The sequence below is a fragment of the Drosophila albomicans genome, chromosome 2L (assembly GCF_009650485.2).
Source record: "Drosophila albomicans strain 15112-1751.03 chromosome 2L, ASM965048v2, whole genome shotgun sequence".
NCBI lineage: Eukaryota > Metazoa > Arthropoda > Insecta > Diptera > Drosophilidae > Drosophila > Drosophila albomicans.
Window position 1 is genome coordinate 4,327,073 of NC_047628.2, and position 20,348 is coordinate 4,347,420.

At 37.6% G+C, this 20,348-nt stretch overlaps 6 protein-coding genes and 3 non-coding genes across 11 annotated transcripts in view; 5 read left to right on the plus strand and 4 right to left on the minus strand.

The window, feature by feature from the left end:
• LOC127565354 (thymidylate synthase) overlaps positions 1-20,348 on the minus strand; it is a 97,249-nt gene that overhangs the window by 59,736 nt on the left and 17,165 nt on the right. The window lies entirely within an intron of this gene.
• Positions 338-8,451, plus strand: LOC127565346 (ethanolamine-phosphate cytidylyltransferase). Of its 3 annotated transcripts, none has more exons than XM_052003401.1 (7): positions 338-731; positions 6,001-6,251; positions 6,317-6,383; positions 6,450-6,562; positions 7,293-7,459; positions 7,523-7,708; positions 7,763-8,451. In XM_052003401.1, exons 1-7 carry the CDS (start codon positions 622-624, stop codon positions 8,078-8,080), a joined length of 1,212 nt encoding a protein of 403 aa, XP_051859361.1. In that variant the 5' UTR covers positions 338-621; the 3' UTR covers positions 8,081-8,451. The 3 variants fall into 3 exon arrangements, with proteins under 3 accessions (XP_051859361.1, XP_051859362.1, XP_051859360.1); XM_052003402.1 differs by having other exon boundaries at positions 339-731; positions 7,332-7,459; XM_052003400.1 differs by having other exon boundaries at positions 341-731; positions 7,284-7,459.
• On the minus strand, positions 8,664-9,790 carry LOC127565353 (uncharacterized). The gene has a single exon (XM_052003410.1). It carries the CDS (start codon positions 9,663-9,665, stop codon positions 8,760-8,762), a length of 906 nt encoding a protein of 301 aa, XP_051859370.1. The 5' UTR covers positions 9,666-9,790; the 3' UTR covers positions 8,664-8,759.
• On the plus strand, positions 10,081-10,275 carry LOC127565366 (U2 spliceosomal RNA). Its single transcript, XR_007954693.1, has one exon. It is a non-coding gene; the product is annotated as a U2 spliceosomal RNA (small nuclear RNA).
• On the minus strand, positions 13,584-17,685 carry LOC127565341 (actin-binding protein IPP). Its single transcript, XM_052003394.1, is given in 6 exon segments — positions 13,584-14,397; positions 14,466-14,721; positions 14,787-14,848; positions 14,850-15,632; positions 16,567-16,758; positions 16,825-17,685. Coding segments are annotated over 6 exon segments (1,869 nt in total). The 5' UTR covers positions 17,266-17,685; the 3' UTR covers positions 13,584-14,262.
• On the plus strand, positions 15,910-16,024 carry LOC127565368 (U5 spliceosomal RNA). The gene has a single exon (XR_007954695.1). It is a non-coding gene; the product is annotated as a U5 spliceosomal RNA (small nuclear RNA).
• On the plus strand, positions 16,461-16,533 carry Trnav-cac (transfer RNA valine (anticodon CAC)). Its single transcript has one exon. It is a non-coding gene; the product is annotated as a tRNA-Val (tRNA).
• On the plus strand, positions 17,822-19,276 carry LOC127565348 (peptide chain release factor 1-like, mitochondrial). Its single transcript, XM_052003405.1, has one exon. The coding sequence runs from the start codon at positions 18,068-18,070 to the stop codon at positions 19,232-19,234; it is 1,167 nt and encodes a 388-aa protein (XP_051859365.1). The 5' UTR covers positions 17,822-18,067; the 3' UTR covers positions 19,235-19,276.
• LOC127565357 (exosome complex component RRP41) lies at positions 19,239-20,140 on the minus strand. The gene has a single exon (XM_052003414.1). The coding sequence runs from the start codon at positions 20,045-20,047 to the stop codon at positions 19,298-19,300; it is 750 nt and encodes a 249-aa protein (XP_051859374.1). The 5' UTR covers positions 20,048-20,140; the 3' UTR covers positions 19,239-19,297.

Here is a 20,348-nt window from a genome sequence, read left to right on the forward strand (position 1 = left end):
TGCCTATCGTTTATACGTCTTGTCTCATCACGATTTTATCGTACTTTTATTTTAAAATAAAATTAATTTTTGTTTCCTTTGGAATGAATTTTAAATATTTAATATTTTTTTTTTTTAATATTGTGTTGAGTGATCTATTAAGCACTACGTGATTTCTTATTGAACATGTAGTGTTAATTATTATTTCAATTGGAATGTTGCTGCTTTGTGTGAATGGTACTTATGGTATGTTTTTAGCAACGCGGTCTCACTGTCAATCAGCTGTTAGATTTGTTTTAAGGGTTCGTTAATTGAGCAATACATTTTAGAATATCACACACAGTTCAGAAAATTCCGGAGGCGTTCGCGTGCTGATAAGCAAAAGCACGACAAAAACTAAGTAGCTATTGAAGCTTTGTCGAAATAAAAATATTGATAGCGTTCAAAAATTGTCACAAACCACACAGAGCTTGAAGTGTGCACGTCGCCTCTTGCTTTTCTTCGTCAAAAAAATAATAATCAATGTGCTCTTAATAACATAGTTCGGAAGTTTAAGTGTATATAGTAAATCGGTGTAAACTGCATGTGATTCTTGTTTAGGTCTTTATAATTTCCAATAATTGCAAAATATTAAAATCAACTATGAGTGAGAAATTAATGAACGGCACTTGCAACGGCAACGGCGATGTCACCAGCAACAAATGCAACGGCACAGGGAAGGGGAACGAAATACGCGTATGGTGTGATGGCTGGTGAGTCAGTTTGTAATGTTTATATATACATATGAAAGGTATATACATACTTTAATGTACATTTCTGGGAATATGTTGGTTTATGTGCTTATATATAGATTGATGATTTACACAATAGTTATTTGTGTTCGCGCATCATTGACATTGATATGTATGTACATACATATATGGGAATTCTTATTAAATTTAAAATACATATGTATGCACACATTATACGCGTGTGTTCTGTTTTCTTTCCATTTCGAGTCCAGCGGTAGTTGTTTCATTTTCATTGCGTCACTCGATTTGTTGTTAGCTTGGCGCTAATCAAAAGCAATTCAAATTCCGTATGATAACTAAATACATATATTTATTCATACATATTGAACATAGAATTGTTTTTGTTCTCAGACAGGTTCAAGGTCAACTAAAAGCGAAACCTTCGGCGACGATTGTAAATGTTTACACAATTGCAACGTACATATAGCATTTTGCAAATGATCGCCAATCTTTTTCTAATTATCACACTCTGCGTTGATTACCATTATTAGAGATATTGCACGATGAAAAGTCTGACCGGTTTATCGATTGATCAAGCTAGACAAATAATGGCTCACTTATACATATACATGTATGTATGTTATGTATGCATGCATGCTGGCATGGTTGGTGTTATGCTCACACATACATGCATGTCAATCACAAAAGACTTCCTCAACTGCTTTGATATCACACAATTATGTACATAAAACATGTGTGCATGTGTGAGTATAGAAACAAGTAAAAATACCCATTGTTTATACGCCTGTCTCGCTCTCTGCTGTATTTTGGATGAGAGATGCATACGCCCAAGCCAACAACGAGTCAGCATCGCCTGATTCTCTGTATGTACCTCGCACATTGTACAGCGTCATTCTCTTACACTCCCCTTCAACCGCTGTCCCTCGTCAAACCAACCCCATTCTATGTCCACTTTCACGACGTTCTCGTCGTCTGCAGCACGTTTTGTGTTTTGGGTTTGGGCAACATTTTCGACGTGGCTCTTTGTTGACTGTTGTGGGCCGGCCGGATTTCGTTGTGGCATCGGCCTTAAACATCACGTGATTTATTTTCGCGCATGCCCCACAAACAGTTGGCGGCACCCGGTTGCGACATTGACCCAACTGTGTCCCACTGTGCTGTCTACGTCATCGTTGAATTCGTTTTCGGTTGTTTGTTTTTGTTTCTTTTTATACAATATTTACTCGTCTCTTGCATAATTAGATTGGCATTTTGCATTGACGGTCGGCCTTGAAAAAGCTCTTTATACCTGCGGGATTGCGGGATAAAAGTTGACACGCCTAGAAATTATGTGACACATTTAAAACTGCTTTTTTACAGCAAAAAATTCTATTGATTTTTTTACATAAATTTACCGAATAGTAAATTACCTATATAGTAACTTAAAAAATAAAACATTTATGTTAGATTAGGAATTCGTCTTCGTATAATTTTTGAACTAGTTATTTTTGGGTATTACAAAAAATGTTAATATACATTGTATATATAGTTGCAGAATATTGTGTTAGCAAAAAACAGTAGAAACAAAATAGATATTTGATCTTTGATATTAGACTCAAATACTATACAATCTCATGGCATAATATAAAATAGTTTTAAAGCGAAATGATTTTCCAGTAAGAACCTATGTATATACACTATGAAAATTACATTAAAAAATTAAATTGGGTGAAAACCGATCGAATTGATAAAAATAATATTAAAAATTAACTTAATTTAAATTGATCGAATTGAAATTATATATATTATAATATATATATTTCCCATTGATTAAAAATTTTATTTTCTTTTGCGATTGATGAAAATTATGTGTAAAGTGGGAATATAAATGAATGAAATAAAATTGTAATACATTAAATATTAGATTCTATAAAATAATATAAAATATTCTGGGTCTACTATATAAAAATAAGTAATCTCTGCATTTTGTTAAAGCTCGAAAATGTCAAAATCGAGTAAAACGCTGGTCGACTTTACCTTCAACTATTACATATGTATAAATGTATTTTTAATTGAAAACCTAATTTTAAATAATTTTTTTTGGTGAACATTTTTCTTAAATTTTAAATATGCCGCTGCGGAATGAGTTATTCTATTGAATGAATTATTCAATGGCTTTTGTAATAGTACAAAACCTGGCAGACTAATCTATTTCCGGGTAAATAAATGTTGATGAATACCATGTGTCCTCAGATGATTGCTTTGGGTCAATGGTAGCATTGGGGGAGCTGTATTGATAAGGAAAGACGCCACCGTAATCAAATCACGCGAAATTCATTCAACAGCAGCTTGACTCCACAAAAAAAAAAAAAAAATGAAATGTTTACAGATGGTCATAGTATTCAATTGTTTATACGATGAGCAGCCCATTAACCTCTACAATGGGGCAAATTAGTCTTCCTCTAAATGGTACGTCTGTGTCTATCTATTGAAAAGATCATTGACGTAGTTTTGAGGCATATGCTCGTTGTAGAAACAATTTTGTTTGCATTCTTAAGTCAATGAACTTGACACATTAAAACCCTAGTCTTCATCAATATTGTAATACTATTAAATATACTTTCATACGAATATAAGTATATGTAAGTATAATGCTTCAGTATTCAGTTATCGCGAGAGAGCGCAAATTCTACCCTGAATCGCGTGATATTTTCTTAATCAGCAAACGGACGACGTTAATTCAATTGATTAAGACCGCAGAGCGTTGAGTGATGCACTCGATTCCCTCACATAGCACATGTGTCTACATTGTATTTGTTGTACACAAACGTACAAACTATATAATATTCATATGTACAAACATCGGTGATATTTTCACTCGGCACAGATTTCTTTGGTCTCGCGAAGTCTCCGGGAGCAAAGGTTCCGTTTCTAGTTCTTGTTGTCGTTTTAATGAATGGCCAGTCCCGGCTGGGGTCTGGGACTCTACCCACATATGTATGTATGTACGTATATAGCTGCTTTTGGTTGTTAAGGGCACTTATTCATCCCGTTATCATGCTAAAAATAATTGAAATTTTCAAAATATTTTTGTTGCGATGATGCTGATGAATGACGTCGCTTCGTTTATGCCTTAGCTTGTATTAAATTTAGAGTTGTGATACGAAATCAAAAGTTGTTGCTTATATTATATAATGTTGTGGCCTATATTTATTACGTCTAACAACATTACTAATTGTCGTGGGCCAATCGGAATTTGGCTAGCCAGTCTGCCGAGTTGATAACGATGACGTTTCAAGCATGTTATCATGGTTATTTTATGGCACTTGCTTGGAATCTGATTACCATTTGTCGTATTGCCAAGTGTGGGTGACTTATCACATATTTACTTTTTTGTATTTTGTAACTTTGATATGAATGGGTTCTTTTCGATCGGCTCTTTGTATTACTAATAACTATTGATACTGATAGTGATATTGATAGTGGTTTGGCCGCGTTAGTTTTATATCTTATGACATGTTCAGATATTGGCAATTATAAAAAAGTCGTATTTGTGTTGTACAAACATTTAGTGATCATAGGTAATATGTTTATTGATTAGTGTGGTGAAAGTTGGTGCTTTTTGCGAAAATTTAAATTAGTCGGTTGTCGGCTGAAATAAATGCATCAGTACATAACAAAATTTTGTAATTACTTCGCTTCATTAAACAAAAAAATCCACAATAATAATAATAATAAGAATTATAAAGCCAATCTGATATTAAACCAAAAGTGTTATTCTCCTCTTGTTATTTATTATTCAAGGTTATATGCCGCCTTATTGCTGTTACATTTCAGTGCAAATGTTTAATGAGTAAGGGCTTTGACATTTTTGTCACACTGGTGCATTAAAATGTTTATATTACTATTACTGAACGTTTTGAAAGTTTTACATGCTAATTCAGCCTTTTTGCTTGAATAAAGATATGGGCGTGAAAACGTTTCACAAGCTTAAAGTACGTTCGACACGCTTTTTTCAAATTGCAAATAAAATGTAATAAAAGGGGCATAGAAGCTATTTGCGTAGTTCGTCACGTCGAAAGCTGGAGACGAAGTCGAAGCCCAAATCCCGGCACGTGGTAGCTACGTAGAATCGTATTGCGATTATAGCATTCCATATAGGCGTACTCACTTATGAATAGACAATAATGCTGATATGGGCAACACTCTGGGCAATTCGAATATCACAATCAACAAGAGCATCGACTTCACTCGGCTATTGGTCGTACTGTCCATATCTGTATTGATGTTTGCTTCTGCGACTCTCCTCTCCCTCTCTTGCTCGCTCTGTGCCCATATTCGCAACTGATGATCGTGTCCAAAGTACGACGCCGCTGGGGCTGAGCGTACAAAGAAAAAGTGGAGCAATCGTCGTTGAGGGGAAAAGCCTTGCTTCCTTCTCTTCCCTTGTCGACTGGTTGTCCATCTTCGTCGAGACGGGCTTTGGCCAGTCGCTGGCTTGTGGTCAATTAATGCGAGCTGTGGTTCATTTACACATTGAAATGAAATGTGTTTATGGTAATTGCACGTACGTGGAAGATAATCGACTGCATAGCTCGTAGTTGCTCGTAGTAGACGGTATAACAGCTTGGTTAATTGAAAAAAAAAACTACGAAACTGCGAAACATTCTCAATTTGTTGTGGCTTTTAACAGATTGTTGCAGTAATATGCTCATCGATGTCAAAAGTCGTACACGCGCTCAGATTGATTTTCAATTTGTCGCTGCTAAAATCTGTTTAAAGGTATTTGAACCCCGCAAAATGGAAAACTTTTACTAAAGTCTCGCGAAGTGAAATATGTATTGCTATAAATGGAACAAGGGCGGTGTGATCTCAGCAGCCAGGGTTATCTGTTCTCAGTGAATCAGAAGCGCTAGGGATTACATCGCAAGGTCGCTTGAGTTCATTGTAAACTAACAACACGAGAATAGGAATCTGAGAGGTTACATAGCAAGTCAGTCAACACCATGAATTGTTAGAGAAGAACGCGTCGCATTAATATGTTTATTTGAATTCCAAGCAGTTGTTTTGTTCTTCAGCTCACACTACGCCAATTGCAATGTTGATAAGACCGAAAATAAAGAGAATAATGAAGTCCTATTTCCTGAGTATTTCTATCGCTCTTCCGCTTAAAAGTGATAAGGCCAACATATTAAATCTTGTTTTTTTTTCCACAAGCGCGAAAAAATTAAATAGAAAATTTTGTAATTTGCGGAATCGCTTTTAAATGTCTGAACATCTATTTTTTCAGCTACGACATGGTGCACTTCGGGCATGCCAATTCTCTGCGACAAGCCAAAGCACTTGGCGATAAGGTAATTGTGGGCATACACACCGATGAGGAGATCACCAAACACAAAGGACCACCCGTCTTCACCGAGGAAGAGCGCGTTAAGATGGTCAAGGGCATCAAATGGGTCGACGAAGTGGTTCTAGGTGCACCCTATGTGACCACACTAGAAGTGCTCGATCAAAACAACTGTGATTTTTGTGTGCATGGCGGTAAGCTGGAATTTGTGCGTGCTATCCTAATAATAGTCTTAATAATGATCGTTGCATCTTTGCAGATGATATAACTATGACCGCCGAGGGTGTCGATACGTATCATCTGGTTAAGTCAGCAAACCGTTACAAGTAAGACTTGACCCTATTGAATAATACCAGAACTCCAATTCTCTAACCATTCTCTATATTTCACAGGGAAGTTAAACGCACCGCTGGCGTTTCAACCACAGATCTCGTGGGTCGCATGTTGCTGCTAACACGCAATCATTTCCGTCAAGGCTCCGCCGAATATGATATTGAGAAAGAAGGTAGCCCTCACTTGATAAATTTTCAATAAGCCGCTTTCTTAACTTTAAGTTGCATTTATTATTTATGATTCCCTTTCCCTTCCTATCAGAGAGTTTCTCTTTTCATACTTTTTCCTATCGACTAACAAAACACTAATACTTTCAATTTTATATGTTTATTTTTATTTTGAATATTTAATTGCCTTGCATGCATTCGCACAACACACATTCACATTAAGTACCAAGTAAGGAGAGAAGCAAAGTTCAAAGTTTTAATTATACTTGGTTAATATAAACACTGGGCCACCGCACGTTTAGATTTTAGTTAATAAAATTTCTATTTCCTACCCGTTACACTTGGCTCATGGCCCGTAGCATTCGTTGAACGTGACGAAACATTGCTTTATTTTGCTCTCTACATCTTTACTATTTCTCTTCTTTTTATTTCTATGTACGCACTGTTTACCACTAACCAAACTCAAAACTCAAAACTTGAAAAAAAAAAAATCAAAATCGAAACCTATGAACTTAATATATGAAAAATCCCGTGCGTGTTGCCGCCCCGCGTTCTAAACATAAATGAATATCCAAAAAAAAATCCAACTATCAAAACCTGCAAATCGAACCGAAATGTTGAAATGATCGAATCAAATCGCAATCTTAACTGTAAACTATGCTCTAATTTATTGCTCATATGTATATCTATTGGCAAAAAACTGAACAAATTTGCAAAACAAAAAAGAATCGACAGCTAAACTTTTAAAACTTCAACAACTGCAATCCCGTCTAGGTTCATCAAACATGGGTCAGGATTCATCAGCAAAGAGTCCCTGGACCGGATGCAGCCAATTTTTACCCACAACGCAGAAGATCATACAGTTTAGTGATGGCAAATCACCTAATCCCAGCGATAAAATTGTAAATTTACACCTTTATTTCATTTATAAAACAGATTCTTATAATTTTTTTGTTGTCTTGCAGGTGTACGTTGCAGGTGCATTTGATCTCTTCCATGTGGGTCATTTGGATTTCCTGGAAAAGGCTAGTAAATTGGGAGATTATTTAATTGTGGGATTGCACACAGATCCCGTTGTCAACTCGTACAAAGGCAGCAATTATCCCATTATGAATCTCCATGAGCGTGTTCTCAGCGTATTGGCCTGCAAGGTAAGTTCTTCCTTTGTCAAAAAGTACTGATCATGACGATATTTTCGTTTGTAGTTTGTAAATGAGGTTGTGATCGGCGCACCCTATTGCGTCACAGAGGAGCTGCTTGACCATTTTAAGATCGACATTGTCTGCCATGGACGCACACCGATTGCCATGGAGGATGGTAAAATTGATCCATATGCTGTGCCCAAGACGCGAGCCATTTTTGAGTTGCTCGACTCTGGCAACGAAATGACCACGGAGCGCATTGTTGAGCGCATTATCTCACATCGGCTGGAATACGAGCGACGCAATCAAGCCAAAGAAAAGAAGGAAATTGAAGCATTTGAGGCGCTGCAAAGGCAAAAGCAAACTCAAAAGGCGGGCTAAGTCCCAGCTAAAACGTTCGCTTTATTTTTATCAATTTAGACAAATGTGTTTTTAGTTTACCACTTTTTCGTTAGTTTCGTTTTTCTTTAGTTCGTCCTCGATTTTTTGCATTTGCTTTTTGTTTTTATTTTGAGATATGCGAATGCAATTTTTCTCAACTATCACATTTAAATGAAACAAACATTTAAATACCAACTATATATTTGTATATTTTTATATACATTTATATATAGGAATTGTAGTGTATTTTAATCTAAATTTTATGTATATGGTAGGATCAAAATCTGTAAATTTACCCACTTGTATATTGTAAGTGCAACCGAATGGTAACTCGACAAAATTGTACGAAATATATGTAAGATTAATGCAGATTGAATTGTGTATTGAGGATCTCCACTCAATTGTTTGTATGTTGCGGGCGATATGCTTCTTACATGCTACGAGCTATCCGCAACCAAGGCGTAATCTCCATAATTCTATTGGCTTGCTAAACGTATCATTTTCTTAGTGCAAATCTATTATATATATATGTATATCTCTGAATATCTAATAATATTTTGTTGAAACATTTACTGTTGTATGTACTATAGTTATTGCTAAATAAGAAAAAATAAAAATTTATTTATAGCTTAAACTACATGGCGTAAGTTTCTTCTGACCAATTTTTATTGAAACGCAATTAGACCTTCTGTTCGCCCATCACGTGCAGCTCCACATGCAGCAACTGTTGCCCTGGACTCAATGACATTAGTGGCCACAAGTCTTGATAGCTAATGACAATGACGTTGCTATCCGTCTTGATAAAGTCGCGGCATGGCGCTGCTTGCACCGCTGTCGTTGGCAATGATCGGGCGTGAATGCGCTTCGAATAGTATCGTGTGGATTGCGCAGGCTGAACTACACAGCGCAATGTAATAGATACGCCCTGCAATGGAGTTGATACCCAAATGGCGATCACATCGGTCATCTGTTTGCGTTCCCATAACAGCGAATGCCTGGTGCGGCAAGCAAACAGCATTAAAACACCATGCTGCGAGAATTTACGGTAATCCCTGGGAAGAAGCGTATTTCGAGGACAATTAAGCGGATTGAGACCAAGTCGCTGATATCCATAGACGCCTAGTAGTTTGTCAACGTCGTATTCAAAACTATTAATATGGCAGACAGCATGCAACGTTTTTTTCTCAGTAGGGAATGCAACATCCTTGAAGGCAATACCCGTCCTTGGCATGTGCTCGTTCAAATAGTGCGCCAGCCATCCATTCGGATCCAATGTACAGGAACAGCCTTGTATAGGACATGAAATCATACGTAAACGCGCCCATTGTGACTTTTGATCTGGCACAACATAGAGGGGAGGGTGTCGAGCACGATCCGCGAGTGAGTCATATCGGCTCAGTTGTACCAAGTTCAGATCAGTCGAGGCCACAGAGACCGGCAGACGATAGTTGGAGTAGGGTTTGGAAAACAACGACAATGTTGTATCCTTATGTTGATTGTGGAACTTTTCTTGGCGACGACGTCGGCGAATGGTGGTAGATGGCTGCCGATCAGCTGCCGTGTTGGACGTGCAGGTCGCTTCCATTTTAAAAGCAAGAAACCATTAACCTAGTAACATAATTTGGAGACAAACACATAATTTGGAATAAATGAAACTACTCTAACAAAACTAAACTCAGTGTATACTGCGATTCAACATTATTGAGATTTCAAAAATTCAGATATACATAGTAGTTTATTTAGGATAACAATAAATGTTTTTTTTTTTATTTCTATAACAATGTAAAATCAAGCTTCTCAAATTGTTTGAATTTTCTTTCAAAAATGTATCGTTGCCATTATAAATCGATATATTAGGAACATTTACCAACACTACTTCATGTCGTGGTGAGAACTCGTTGCTTTGCACACTATAGTATTTTTCATACATATTACTTATAATTCCCAAATGGTTCTGGTTGCACATCGGTGTAATGTTGATGGCTTTGAGAGTTCAAGTTATCGCTTCTCGGCCTTATGGCTAAGATCAAAGTGTAGTATCTGTTCTTATCAGCTTAACATCTGATAGTTTCTCCATTGGAGGACAACAAATGTTAAACTGATTTTTGGAATCAGACGGAGTGCTAGGGGCTTGCTCCACCTCTGTCACGGGTTGGCCCGGTATTGCAGTACCGCCGGGATTCGGCCCAACTTAATAATAAATTTGTATAAACAGGCATGCTCCGGTTTTCACTTTCGGTTTTCGTTTTCGTTTTGAAATCGAAAACGACAAAATTGGTGCTCCCGTTTTCACTTTCACAAGATTTTTTCGAATTGCAATTCGAGAAAATTTGACTCGCCGAAATGAAAAGTAAATGCCTTTTTCTATATTAAATTGGATCTTATTTGCAAAAGGAAAAAAAGTAGTTGACTCATTGGTTTATTGTCGTTCTTTTAAGACCGCCAGCAGATCAATTAGGCTTGTAATTATTTTTAAAACGACTAATTTCTGACCCCACCTCAAATTTGAATATCAAATTTTGCCGTCGGCAACAACAATTTTCGTTTTGGTGAGCGACCGATAGGTCCGACACCATGAGTTATCGCCTAAGCTGCCATACTTTCGATAGAATGAAAAAGCAAGTTAAAAATACTTGTATAATCAAACGGATGGCGATAAATTTGTTGAAGTTGGGTAAAATATGTTTTTTTAAAAATTAATTAATTTAATTTAATTAGTTATGTGCTAAAAGTGTATAAAAAAATTGTTGGAATAACCGGAATGAAATGCATTAAAAAGGTGGCATCCCCATTTTTTGTGGGAAACAGCTGATTGCCGTTCAACTGATTTTTTTAAAGAAAGTATCAAATCTTTCTTTGCAAAAAAGTCAAAAGGCAAATATATTTTATTTAGGGGAACTATAAATAAACAATGCAGAATAAAAATATCCTTATGTGAGCTCAATCCACGCACGAAATTGGACATACAAAAGACATTTTTTTGCGTTGTTTACTTTTAACCAAAACACAAGTCAGCTGTTTTAGCAGTAAAAAATGAAACGTTCCGATAGCAAAACGATGACCAAAAACGAGTGAAAACCGGAGCACCTAAAAACGAAAATCTCGGTTTTGGTCCAAATCGAAAACGAAAACGAAAAGTGAAAACCGGAGCATGCCTGAATATATAGCGTGTTCGTGGGACAAAATGAAGCCATTTTCAATTAAGTTTGTTGAATTTTGAAAAAAATTCATGATGATATTTGCTGTTTAAAAAATATCACTCGATGATAATAAGTAATATAAAAAAAATCGATATATCAAGTATTTTTGATAATTGTTTATGTTGAGCTAATAGGTAGGTTTCCTGTCTGTGTTCTTTTGGCCTAAGAATAATTATAATAAAAGAAAACGGTAAAATATTTGATTTCATCAACCAAGAACTGCAAATAAAACACAATAGACTATTTATTACTTCAAAAGTGAATAGAAAAAAACAAATATTATACCCACTCTCAAGCAACTCTTGTTTAAGTTCTTTGAAATAGAAAATAACAAAATTATTAAGGATATGATATATAGTAGACTCCACCCCATTGTGCTCAATTTTATTAAATATACTTAATGCTTTTAATTATTAATTAGAAAATAAATGTGTATTTAATGATTTTAGAAAAACTCGTTCGGTTACATGCTGGTCTGTCATACAACTACGGGAGTCTGAAACAACATTCTTTATGGCAGAAGCCCACGGTTCAGATGAAACCGACCTAGGCATGATTAAGCAACTTAATGCCACCTTCGCTGGCATGGGCATAGTTGACATTTGCAAGATCCAAAATTCAAACGGATTTGTCGCCCAACTACAAAATGGCCTACTTAAGAAAAGCTGAATTTCCTTTTTTTCGGAACTCTGAACTACAGAGTCTCTGAGTTCTATTGTCCTTTTGTGCAGATCTAGAAAACTTTCCTATACGCTTAATGCGACCATGTCCTGTTCCCCGCAATCAGTAGGTATTTCTGTTTGTGTATTTTCAACCATCTGCTTAATGATATCATCGGTGACATTTTTTACGTGAAGAGGCTTATCGAAGTACTTTTTTTTAAGTCAAGGATCAAGCATATTAGCTATCAGTATGTTATTCTGTAGCAACCCACTCAATTGCTTTTCTGATATTTTTAGAAGGGTATCTTTTGTTTCGATGCCCTCAGCGGTAACCACATTCGCTTCCTTTAATTTTGTATTAATCATAAGAATCTCCGCTCACAACTTCAGTGGATATATCATCTCAAAAATATCAATATCGCCTATTTTTGCCCAAAAAATATCGCGATGATAATATTTTTTTATGAGGAAAAATATCGATATTTTGATATATTTTCGACACCCTAGTCGCACACAACAAATTTTATTGGCGGACGCCAGCCGCTCTGAAGGCACCTAACTAGAACTAGATACTTCATGGCCAGTTTGTAGAACCCGGCATAGTCGCTTTATGGGATTTCCATATTTTAGTGGATTGCTTTCCCATGGAGCTTTGGGCAAGCTAAAATATATATTGTTTTAACTCCTTGGTTTCCTTGAATTCGTTCACTCGATGTCGCTTTGGAATTCAGAGTGACAAAAGTAAAAAAGATCGGAATTCCGATATTTGGGATAACAAAAAATCACATATTAAAAAATCATATATAATTTTTAGAAAAAATATCGATTTATTGATATTTTGATATATGTATTATCAACAACCCTAGTGTGAATTAGTGCAGCCAGAAACTTTGGAGCAAAAGTTGCGTACTTATAATTCTCAAATGATCTTCAAGTTGTGAATTTTTAATTATTTTCGAATAGAATTTTGAAAATAAAAATAAACAGGATTTCGTATGATACGAATCTTTATAATTTTGTTAACACTTATTACAAAAAGCTTAGGACAACCTCTAATTCTACTGCTTCATTAATATCCGTGAACTTTTCATTTCCGGTTATTTTGTAGTAAATAGGGAAGTTCATAATTAGGGCAACATTTTCCTTGCGCATTTGTAGTACAAACAAAATGTTTTCATTGTATCCACTGCTTATATTCCTCGTTCTTTAGCAAAGCATCGCGAAAATGTTTATACGTATGTTATGTACTTACTTTTGACATCTTTCTTTAATTTAACTCTCTTGACACACCGAACACTTGAAATGCAGTTAACTTTTCAAGTTAATGAACTCAAGTAGCTCCTATAATCGAAATACTGAGTTAAATATAATTTCATTGCCAGCTATTAATCACAATTATTGCCGTGAATGGCTAAATGAAATAAAAAATAAAAAGGTATTAGGTATAAATAAAAAAGCTAAAAGAGAAATAAAAAGTTGCTAGATTTGTAGATAATAGCATTTAAAAAAAATTGCAATTTTGTTGAAAAGTTGCTAGATCTAGCAACTAAATTGCTAAACTGGCAGCATCGGTGTGAACACACAAAAACATTGATCTTCAAGTAAAGGAGGATAATTTTTTTTAGTATTAGCTCATACATTTATTATATATACGTAAATACTTCTATTATTAATACAGTTTTTCAAGTTCTTTTGTTTATAATTTTTTTTTATTTTTAATTCGTACTTCGGGCACGCACTTTACAAGAACGCGCCAACAATGCTGGCAATCTCAAAGAGATTATTTTATTTGGATTTTTATTATTGATAAATCGATTAAAAAACATAAACAGTTAATAGGCTCGAGATGAACAATTACAATTTTCAGCAATTACGATACGTCGAAATACAATTTTGCCAAATGAATTTCCTTTTGTTTTTTTTCTTTTCTATTATTCATTTTGATTTATTCCATATTTATTTATAGGCAACTTGAACTAAAAAACAATTAGAGGCCGGCTGTTGCTGTTATTGTTGTTACATTCCTGACTAACTACTAGATAATACTAAACTGGGATGAATAGCTGAGCTACATTTTGAAAACGTTAACCGTAATAAAGCATCTAGCTTTGGTTTAGAGAGCACTACGATCAACTTTGGTAGTTTTGGGATAGAGTGAGAGTGTCGAACGTATACAATGCATTACACATAATATAAATTGTGTAAGAAGTTGTTGATGTTGTGTAGTATAGAGTGCTTAAAACAAGTTTATAGGACGTGAGAAGTTGTCGGATTTCAGGCAGAAGGACAATAGTCGATTGGCCATTGGTCGTTTATCGTCCTAGACGACTACAGCGCCTGCCTCTGATCGGCTGACCGGCAAGTCTGGACAGTTCTTCCAAGTATCCGAAAGGGGATCATAACACTCGACAGCACTAATGGTTACTTGGGCCCTATAGAAGTTTACCTCGCAGGGCTGTCAAATAGAAACAAATAAAATACATATAACATTTATTTCAGTTTGTCATTTGTAAGATGCTATACCTGATCCCCTCCAGCCACATAGAGTAAGCCGTCGGCAGCGGCAACAGCGGGAATTGCACGTGGAACGTTGAGAGCACAGACCGTTGACCACTTGTCATCGTCAAAGTTGTAACGTTCAACGGAACTGAGTATATCCTGACTAATGCTGCTGCCTCCCACCACATATAAATATCGATCCAGCACAGCAACGCCCATTTGGCAACGTGCCGTCTGCATACGCGCCAATTGCGTCCACTCTTTGGTAACAGGATTGTAACTAGTTTATAAAATAAATTTATGTATGTTATTATTGAATAATCGAGACAATTATCCATGAATTACCTAATCAAGTCTGGTAAATGTCGAGTTGTTGTGGTGCAACCACCAACTATGTAGATAAGTCCCCTCGAAGCTTACCACACCCATGCTGAAACGCGGCTGTGGCATACTGCCAATAAGTTTCCACAGATCTTTCTCTGGATCGTAACATTCCATGGTACCGCCAATATCATCTCCAAACCAACCACCAACGGCGAAAAGGTTTCCACCCATGGTGCACAATCCGAACTCGCATCTGGGCACAATCATCGGTGCAATAGGCTGCCAAATGTCGTTTTGGGGATCGTACACCTCTCCGTTGGCCAGAATTTGGGAACCACGCTCACCTCCGACCACATAGATTTTACCGTTCAGTGCCGAAACTCCTGGTAGAATACGTCCCACTTCCATGGGTGCTGTCTCAGACCATTCGCGTCTGAATATATCAAACTTGGCCACCGTTTCGAATGTGCAGTCTGTGGAATTCCATGTGCGAGGCGTATCGCGATGCGAACCTCCAATAATATAAATGTTCTTCTTGGCGAGTTGACGTGGGCAGACCCGCAAAGGCACAAGCTGACCACGTTTGGAGGCAATGTCCCGACAGATAGAACGCAACGCTACTTTCACCGACATGTCGCGACAATCATCTTTTAGTGCCTTATCGATGACTTTAACTGGAACGAGGGCCATGCGAACATGAGAGAGTATATCGAAGACGTAGCATCGACGCTGCGTCACGTCATGCTTAATCCAGCGCAGGGCCGCTTGGAAAACTTGTGATTCAGAATCAACGCGTAGCAATTCGGAGTTAAGGAGCTGAGACAATAAATTTTGCGGTGTTTCCAGAAACTCATCTTCTAGCGTTATCTGAAATAAAATTGAAAATTATTATGAGACTGCAATAAAATTGTGGTTAACTTTACTTAAAATTCGAAGTATTCTTTTGTAAGCAAAAAATTGTAATGATTATTTTTACTGCCAATGTTTAGAATCTACCGAGAAAAACAAAGCCCTTTTCTGTGTAATTGTATATATATTTGTGTTGCCTACATTGAGGCGCTTTTCGTACAAAAAAATTGCTTTATAATTCTCAAGCACTTCATGCAGACTTAGGTGTTATACCTTATGTGGCTACCATCTTAAATCACTCTGGCTTCTCTTCAGTTGTCGAATAAATCTTTCGCCTTTTACTAAAGATTTCCGTGGAGAGGAGCACTCTAATGAGTCTAAATTTAATTTTTTTGATGTGCCTGGTGATTAAATGTCACCGGGTCGTAAGCGAATGCATGTTTAAACCAACAATAAATAGATGAATCAAACATTTCACGAAGAAAATTTGTGCGAATGTTATTTAATTAAAAAAAATTGTTCCCAAATGGGGAGCTGTAGTTGTGAACTCTTCAAACATATTTTAGAGCGCAATAATACAATAGCTTTCTACTCAGTTTTTAACTAGAGGGTAGGCCCAAGCTTCGAAAAGAAATCCCCTGGCGAAAATAATAACAAAGAGTTTTGTTTCTCAAAATTTTTTAAGCAATTTTCAGCATGTTTGAGATAATTTTTTTGTTGCTTGCATCTCATATTCATACTTTAAATCGGTAGTGAGTAGGATTAATTAAGGATCAAATCAATATGCGAATGGTAATGGCAAATATTTCTGAGAAATGGAGACTTTTTGACAAAGACTTTTTTAGCGTTTCCGTAGTGTAGCGGTTATCACGTGTGCTTCACACGCACAAGGTCCCCGGTTCGAACCCGGGCGGGAACATTACATTTTTTACATTTTAAATTTCATATTTACCGCTGGAAAGTTGGCCTGCACGAAGTTCATTGCACTCTTTGCAAGTGACTCGCAATTGTGTGCTTCCGCGAAGCGTAAAATACCCAAAGCATTTGTTGCATGCAGCTCGCGACATAGAAATTCACAGCAGCCATCGACTACCTCATTTAGCTGCAGCATATCCGCTGCTGCCAGAAGTTCCTGCACATTAGACTGAGAGAAAAGACCGTTATATACAAAATAAATTGAATTGAAAGGATTAACAAATAAACAAGCTACCTGCGTAATCTCGCAGCGTCCTGTGTAGATAAAATCCAACAATATGAGAAATATATCGCCATCAATCGTATGCAAGACTACAGACTTCTGTTTAACTTCATTGAGACCCAGTTCGGGCCTGAACATGGCTTCAAAATAGGCGCTAGCTGCACTCAATATAGCGCGATGTGCATTGAATGTTGACTCGCCTGCGACGATTTCGATGTCGCAGAAGCGCGATTGTTCCCGCAGTTGATTCAGGTTGGCCAGCACCTTAAATGGATATTGGGCGTTGCAATACGAGGGCAGATTTGTGCGTTGTGTGCTTGTCGCAGCAGCGGCGGCGGCTGCAGGTTGATTGAAGTAATCGTTATCGTTATCGGTGGAGTTGTCATTGCCGTTGTGACAATTTGCATTTGCATTGAATTCATGGTGTATTGAATAGCTTTTCAGTGGTGGCATTTCGTCACACTCTTTTACTGAGACTTCTTTTGTTTGACTCTAAATAAATGCACTCTGGCGGCAGCCTTTTCACATCCAATTTGTGAGTTAATTAAACTTAATTGATACTGCTGCACTTTATACACCACTACGAACACAACTGTTTTTGTTAATCAAGCTCAACACACGAACACACACGCTCAATACGCACATGCATAGAGAGGCACACACACCCACGCACAATCAGAGATGTAAAGCTGAAAATAACTAAGCATTTAGCTGGTCTATACTGTACACCTTTTTGGCGTAGGTGTTAGCTCTAATGGTGTCGTACTTTTTGTGACAAAAAATATTTTTTTATTGCACTGATATGGGTTATATTATAAACGAATTAAATAATTATATACGAACATGATCTCTGCTGCCTTATGCAGCGTGACCACAAATTCCAATTCGAAATATACCATTTTGCTGTGAAAAACATCAACAAAATACCACTTGGACAGAATATATTTGCAACTAAGTAATATTCATATAAGCTTCGAAACTACAATCATCGAATTGTTTTTAATTTTCTATTCAACAAGATTTTGTTTATTATGCTTACATAATAGTCTTTAATTAAAAACGATAAGAGCAGGATAATATGATGTACCGTTATTTACATTACCATGAAATTTGGTATATTTATTTATAAAAAATATACCAGCAATTAACAAACACACTTCAGAGTGCACACTTACAAACTCTGAGTGATACACACATTTTGTATCTACGAGAAGTTTTCTACTATCAAATATTATTTAACCAATTATATTTAAGAATGTTTATTCGTAAATTGTTGAATGTACGCTCACAGTGTCATCTTAATCTCAGACGCTGGGCCAGTACAGATCCACTCAGCTTTAAGAATGAGAAGCTACAATCGTACCTTGAATCGTTACGCCAAGAATATTATTCACTTCGAGTAAATGCAGCCGGCAACAACAATTCACGCCTTGCTCGATTAGATGGTGTCGTCAATGCACTGGAAAAGCACCGAGCATTGCAGCGTAACATCACATCAGACGAGGACATGGCTGCGGAGAAGGATGAGGATATGCGGGCACTGATGCAAGAAGAAAATAATGTGTACACCGATCTGTTGCAGAAACAGGAAGACGCAATGCTCAAGGAGCTACTAACTCTCTCAGATGATAAGTTGTATCCGGCATTGATATTCGAGGTTAATGCTGGTGCCGGCGGGCAAGAGGCCATGCTGTTTGCCCATGAACTGTACAACATGTATATTAGCTACTTTGATTACATGGGCTGGCAGTATGAAGAATTTGCTCACGAGACTACAGACATTGGAGGCCTGCGGCATGCTAATCTGCTGGTCTACGGCACTGAGGCTTATCAGTGGCTGTGCTACGAGGCGGGAGTGCATCGGGTGCAAAGAGTGCCGGCCACAGAAAAATCTGGACGCATTCACACGAGCACTGCTTCCATTGCAGTCATTCCTAGGCCAGCTGATGCTCATGTCCATATTGCGGAGCGAGATCTTAAGATTGAAACAAAGCGCGCGAGTGGCGCGGGTGGACAGCACGTAAATACTACCGATTCGGCGGTGCGCATAGTGCATTTACCTACGGGCTTGGCTGTGGAGGCTCAATCTGAACGCTCGCAGCTCAAGAACAGAGAATTGGCCATCAAGCGACTGCATGCCAAGCTTATGCAGCAGCAACTCGAGAGCGCAGAGGCGAGCACACAAGCAACGCGCAAGGCTCAGCAGGGCAATCAGAATCGTAATGAGAAGATTCGTACATACAATTTTGTGCAGGATCGTGTGACAGATCATCGAGTGCAACATGGCGGCACACACCACAATTTAAGTGGTTTCCTTGATGGCGGACAACAGCTAAGCGGACTCATCGAACGCCTGCAGCTGGAGCATCGGCAATCCAAGCTTGTGGCGTTGTTGGAAACGTGGTCTGCCGATAAGAACTGAAACATTGTTTATATACTATTAATTAAATTGTTAGACGATTTATTGGTTTTATTTAATTTATTTTTAACACACACGCGCCCAGTCGGCAGCACTGCCTATATGTATGAGATGCTCCTTGACTGCCGCTTCCAGGATGTCTCTGATTTCCCGACAACCTGCCATGGCTGTCTCTATAACCGTCTCCAGCTGGTCAATGTGAAACCGTTCGCTCATCTCCATGAAAGCAATCTTCTCGGCGCTAGGCAGAGCAGCTATTGTTAACTTCGGACCACCGGAAACCTCCTCGACATGGGAAATGTCTGTTAGCGGAATGTTGGACTTGCTCAATGATGCTGTACATGCAACAACGAACTCGTTTAGACAAATGCCCGCGTCGATCAAGGCCAATGTGGCTGCATTCAGAGAGACAGCGTAGTTGGCACCATCTGCTTGCAACACCTCAACATAAATATCGATTTGGGATCGTGGATACAGTTCGGATTTTATTGCGGCGCTTAACGCTTGCTGCAAATACATTTTGAACTCCTGTGATTTCCGATCACCGCGTGGACGATTCTTGCGCTCCGAGGTAGAGAAAGTAGCCTGACTATATTGACAGTTGATGATGAGTTCATTTCCTTCGGTCTTTTTTGCTTTCGCCTGATGTGGACCATAGACGGCAGCAAGAACCTTTGTGTTGCCCTGCTCCATATAGGCGCTGCCATCGGGCTGCTCAAAAACTCCTAATTTGCACTTAATATGTCGTAGTTCATGTGGGCGACGACCGTCAAGTCGCAGACCCTGTTCACTAAGTAACTCCAGTCGACCAGACATCTAATGATACGTATTTTAATTCAAAACTAAAACAAAAGCAGCACGTGCACAAGAATTGTTTACCCTGCTTCGACAAATAAATATCGTGACCCAGCTGTTCTATACGTAATCGATAAATTGAATATATACTTATCGAGAAACGGTCACTGTACAGTTGACTGTTTCGATTCAAATCAGCCATTCTAATTTAATGCAAATATATATATACATGCATATTGGTTGCAAATTTTATTTTCTTTTAACATTTTGGAATTTCTTTACGACTCATCAATGTAATACTTGAGAGCCGAAGTTGAAAGGC

Coding starts and splice junctions, on each gene's coding strand:
- LOC127565346 (XM_052003400.1), top strand. CDS start 622: ATGAGTGAGAAATTAATGAACGGCACTTGCAACGGCAACGGCGATGTC. Junction 6,252..6,316: donor TGATTTTTGTGTGCATGGCG/GTAAGCTGGAAT, acceptor GCATCTTTGCAG/ATGATATAACTATGACCGCC. Junction 6,384..6,449: donor AAGTCAGCAAACCGTTACAA/GTAAGACTTGAC, acceptor TATATTTCACAG/GGAAGTTAAACGCACCGCTG.
- LOC127565357 (XM_052003414.1), bottom strand. CDS start 20,047: ATGTCTGGTCGACTGGAGTTACTTAGTGAACAGGGTCTGCGACTTGAC.
- LOC127565353 (XM_052003410.1), bottom strand. CDS start 9,665: ATGGAAGCGACCTGCACGTCCAACACGGCAGCTGATCGGCAGCCATCT.
- LOC127565348 (XM_052003405.1), top strand. CDS start 18,068: ATGTTTATTCGTAAATTGTTGAATGTACGCTCACAGTGTCATCTTAAT.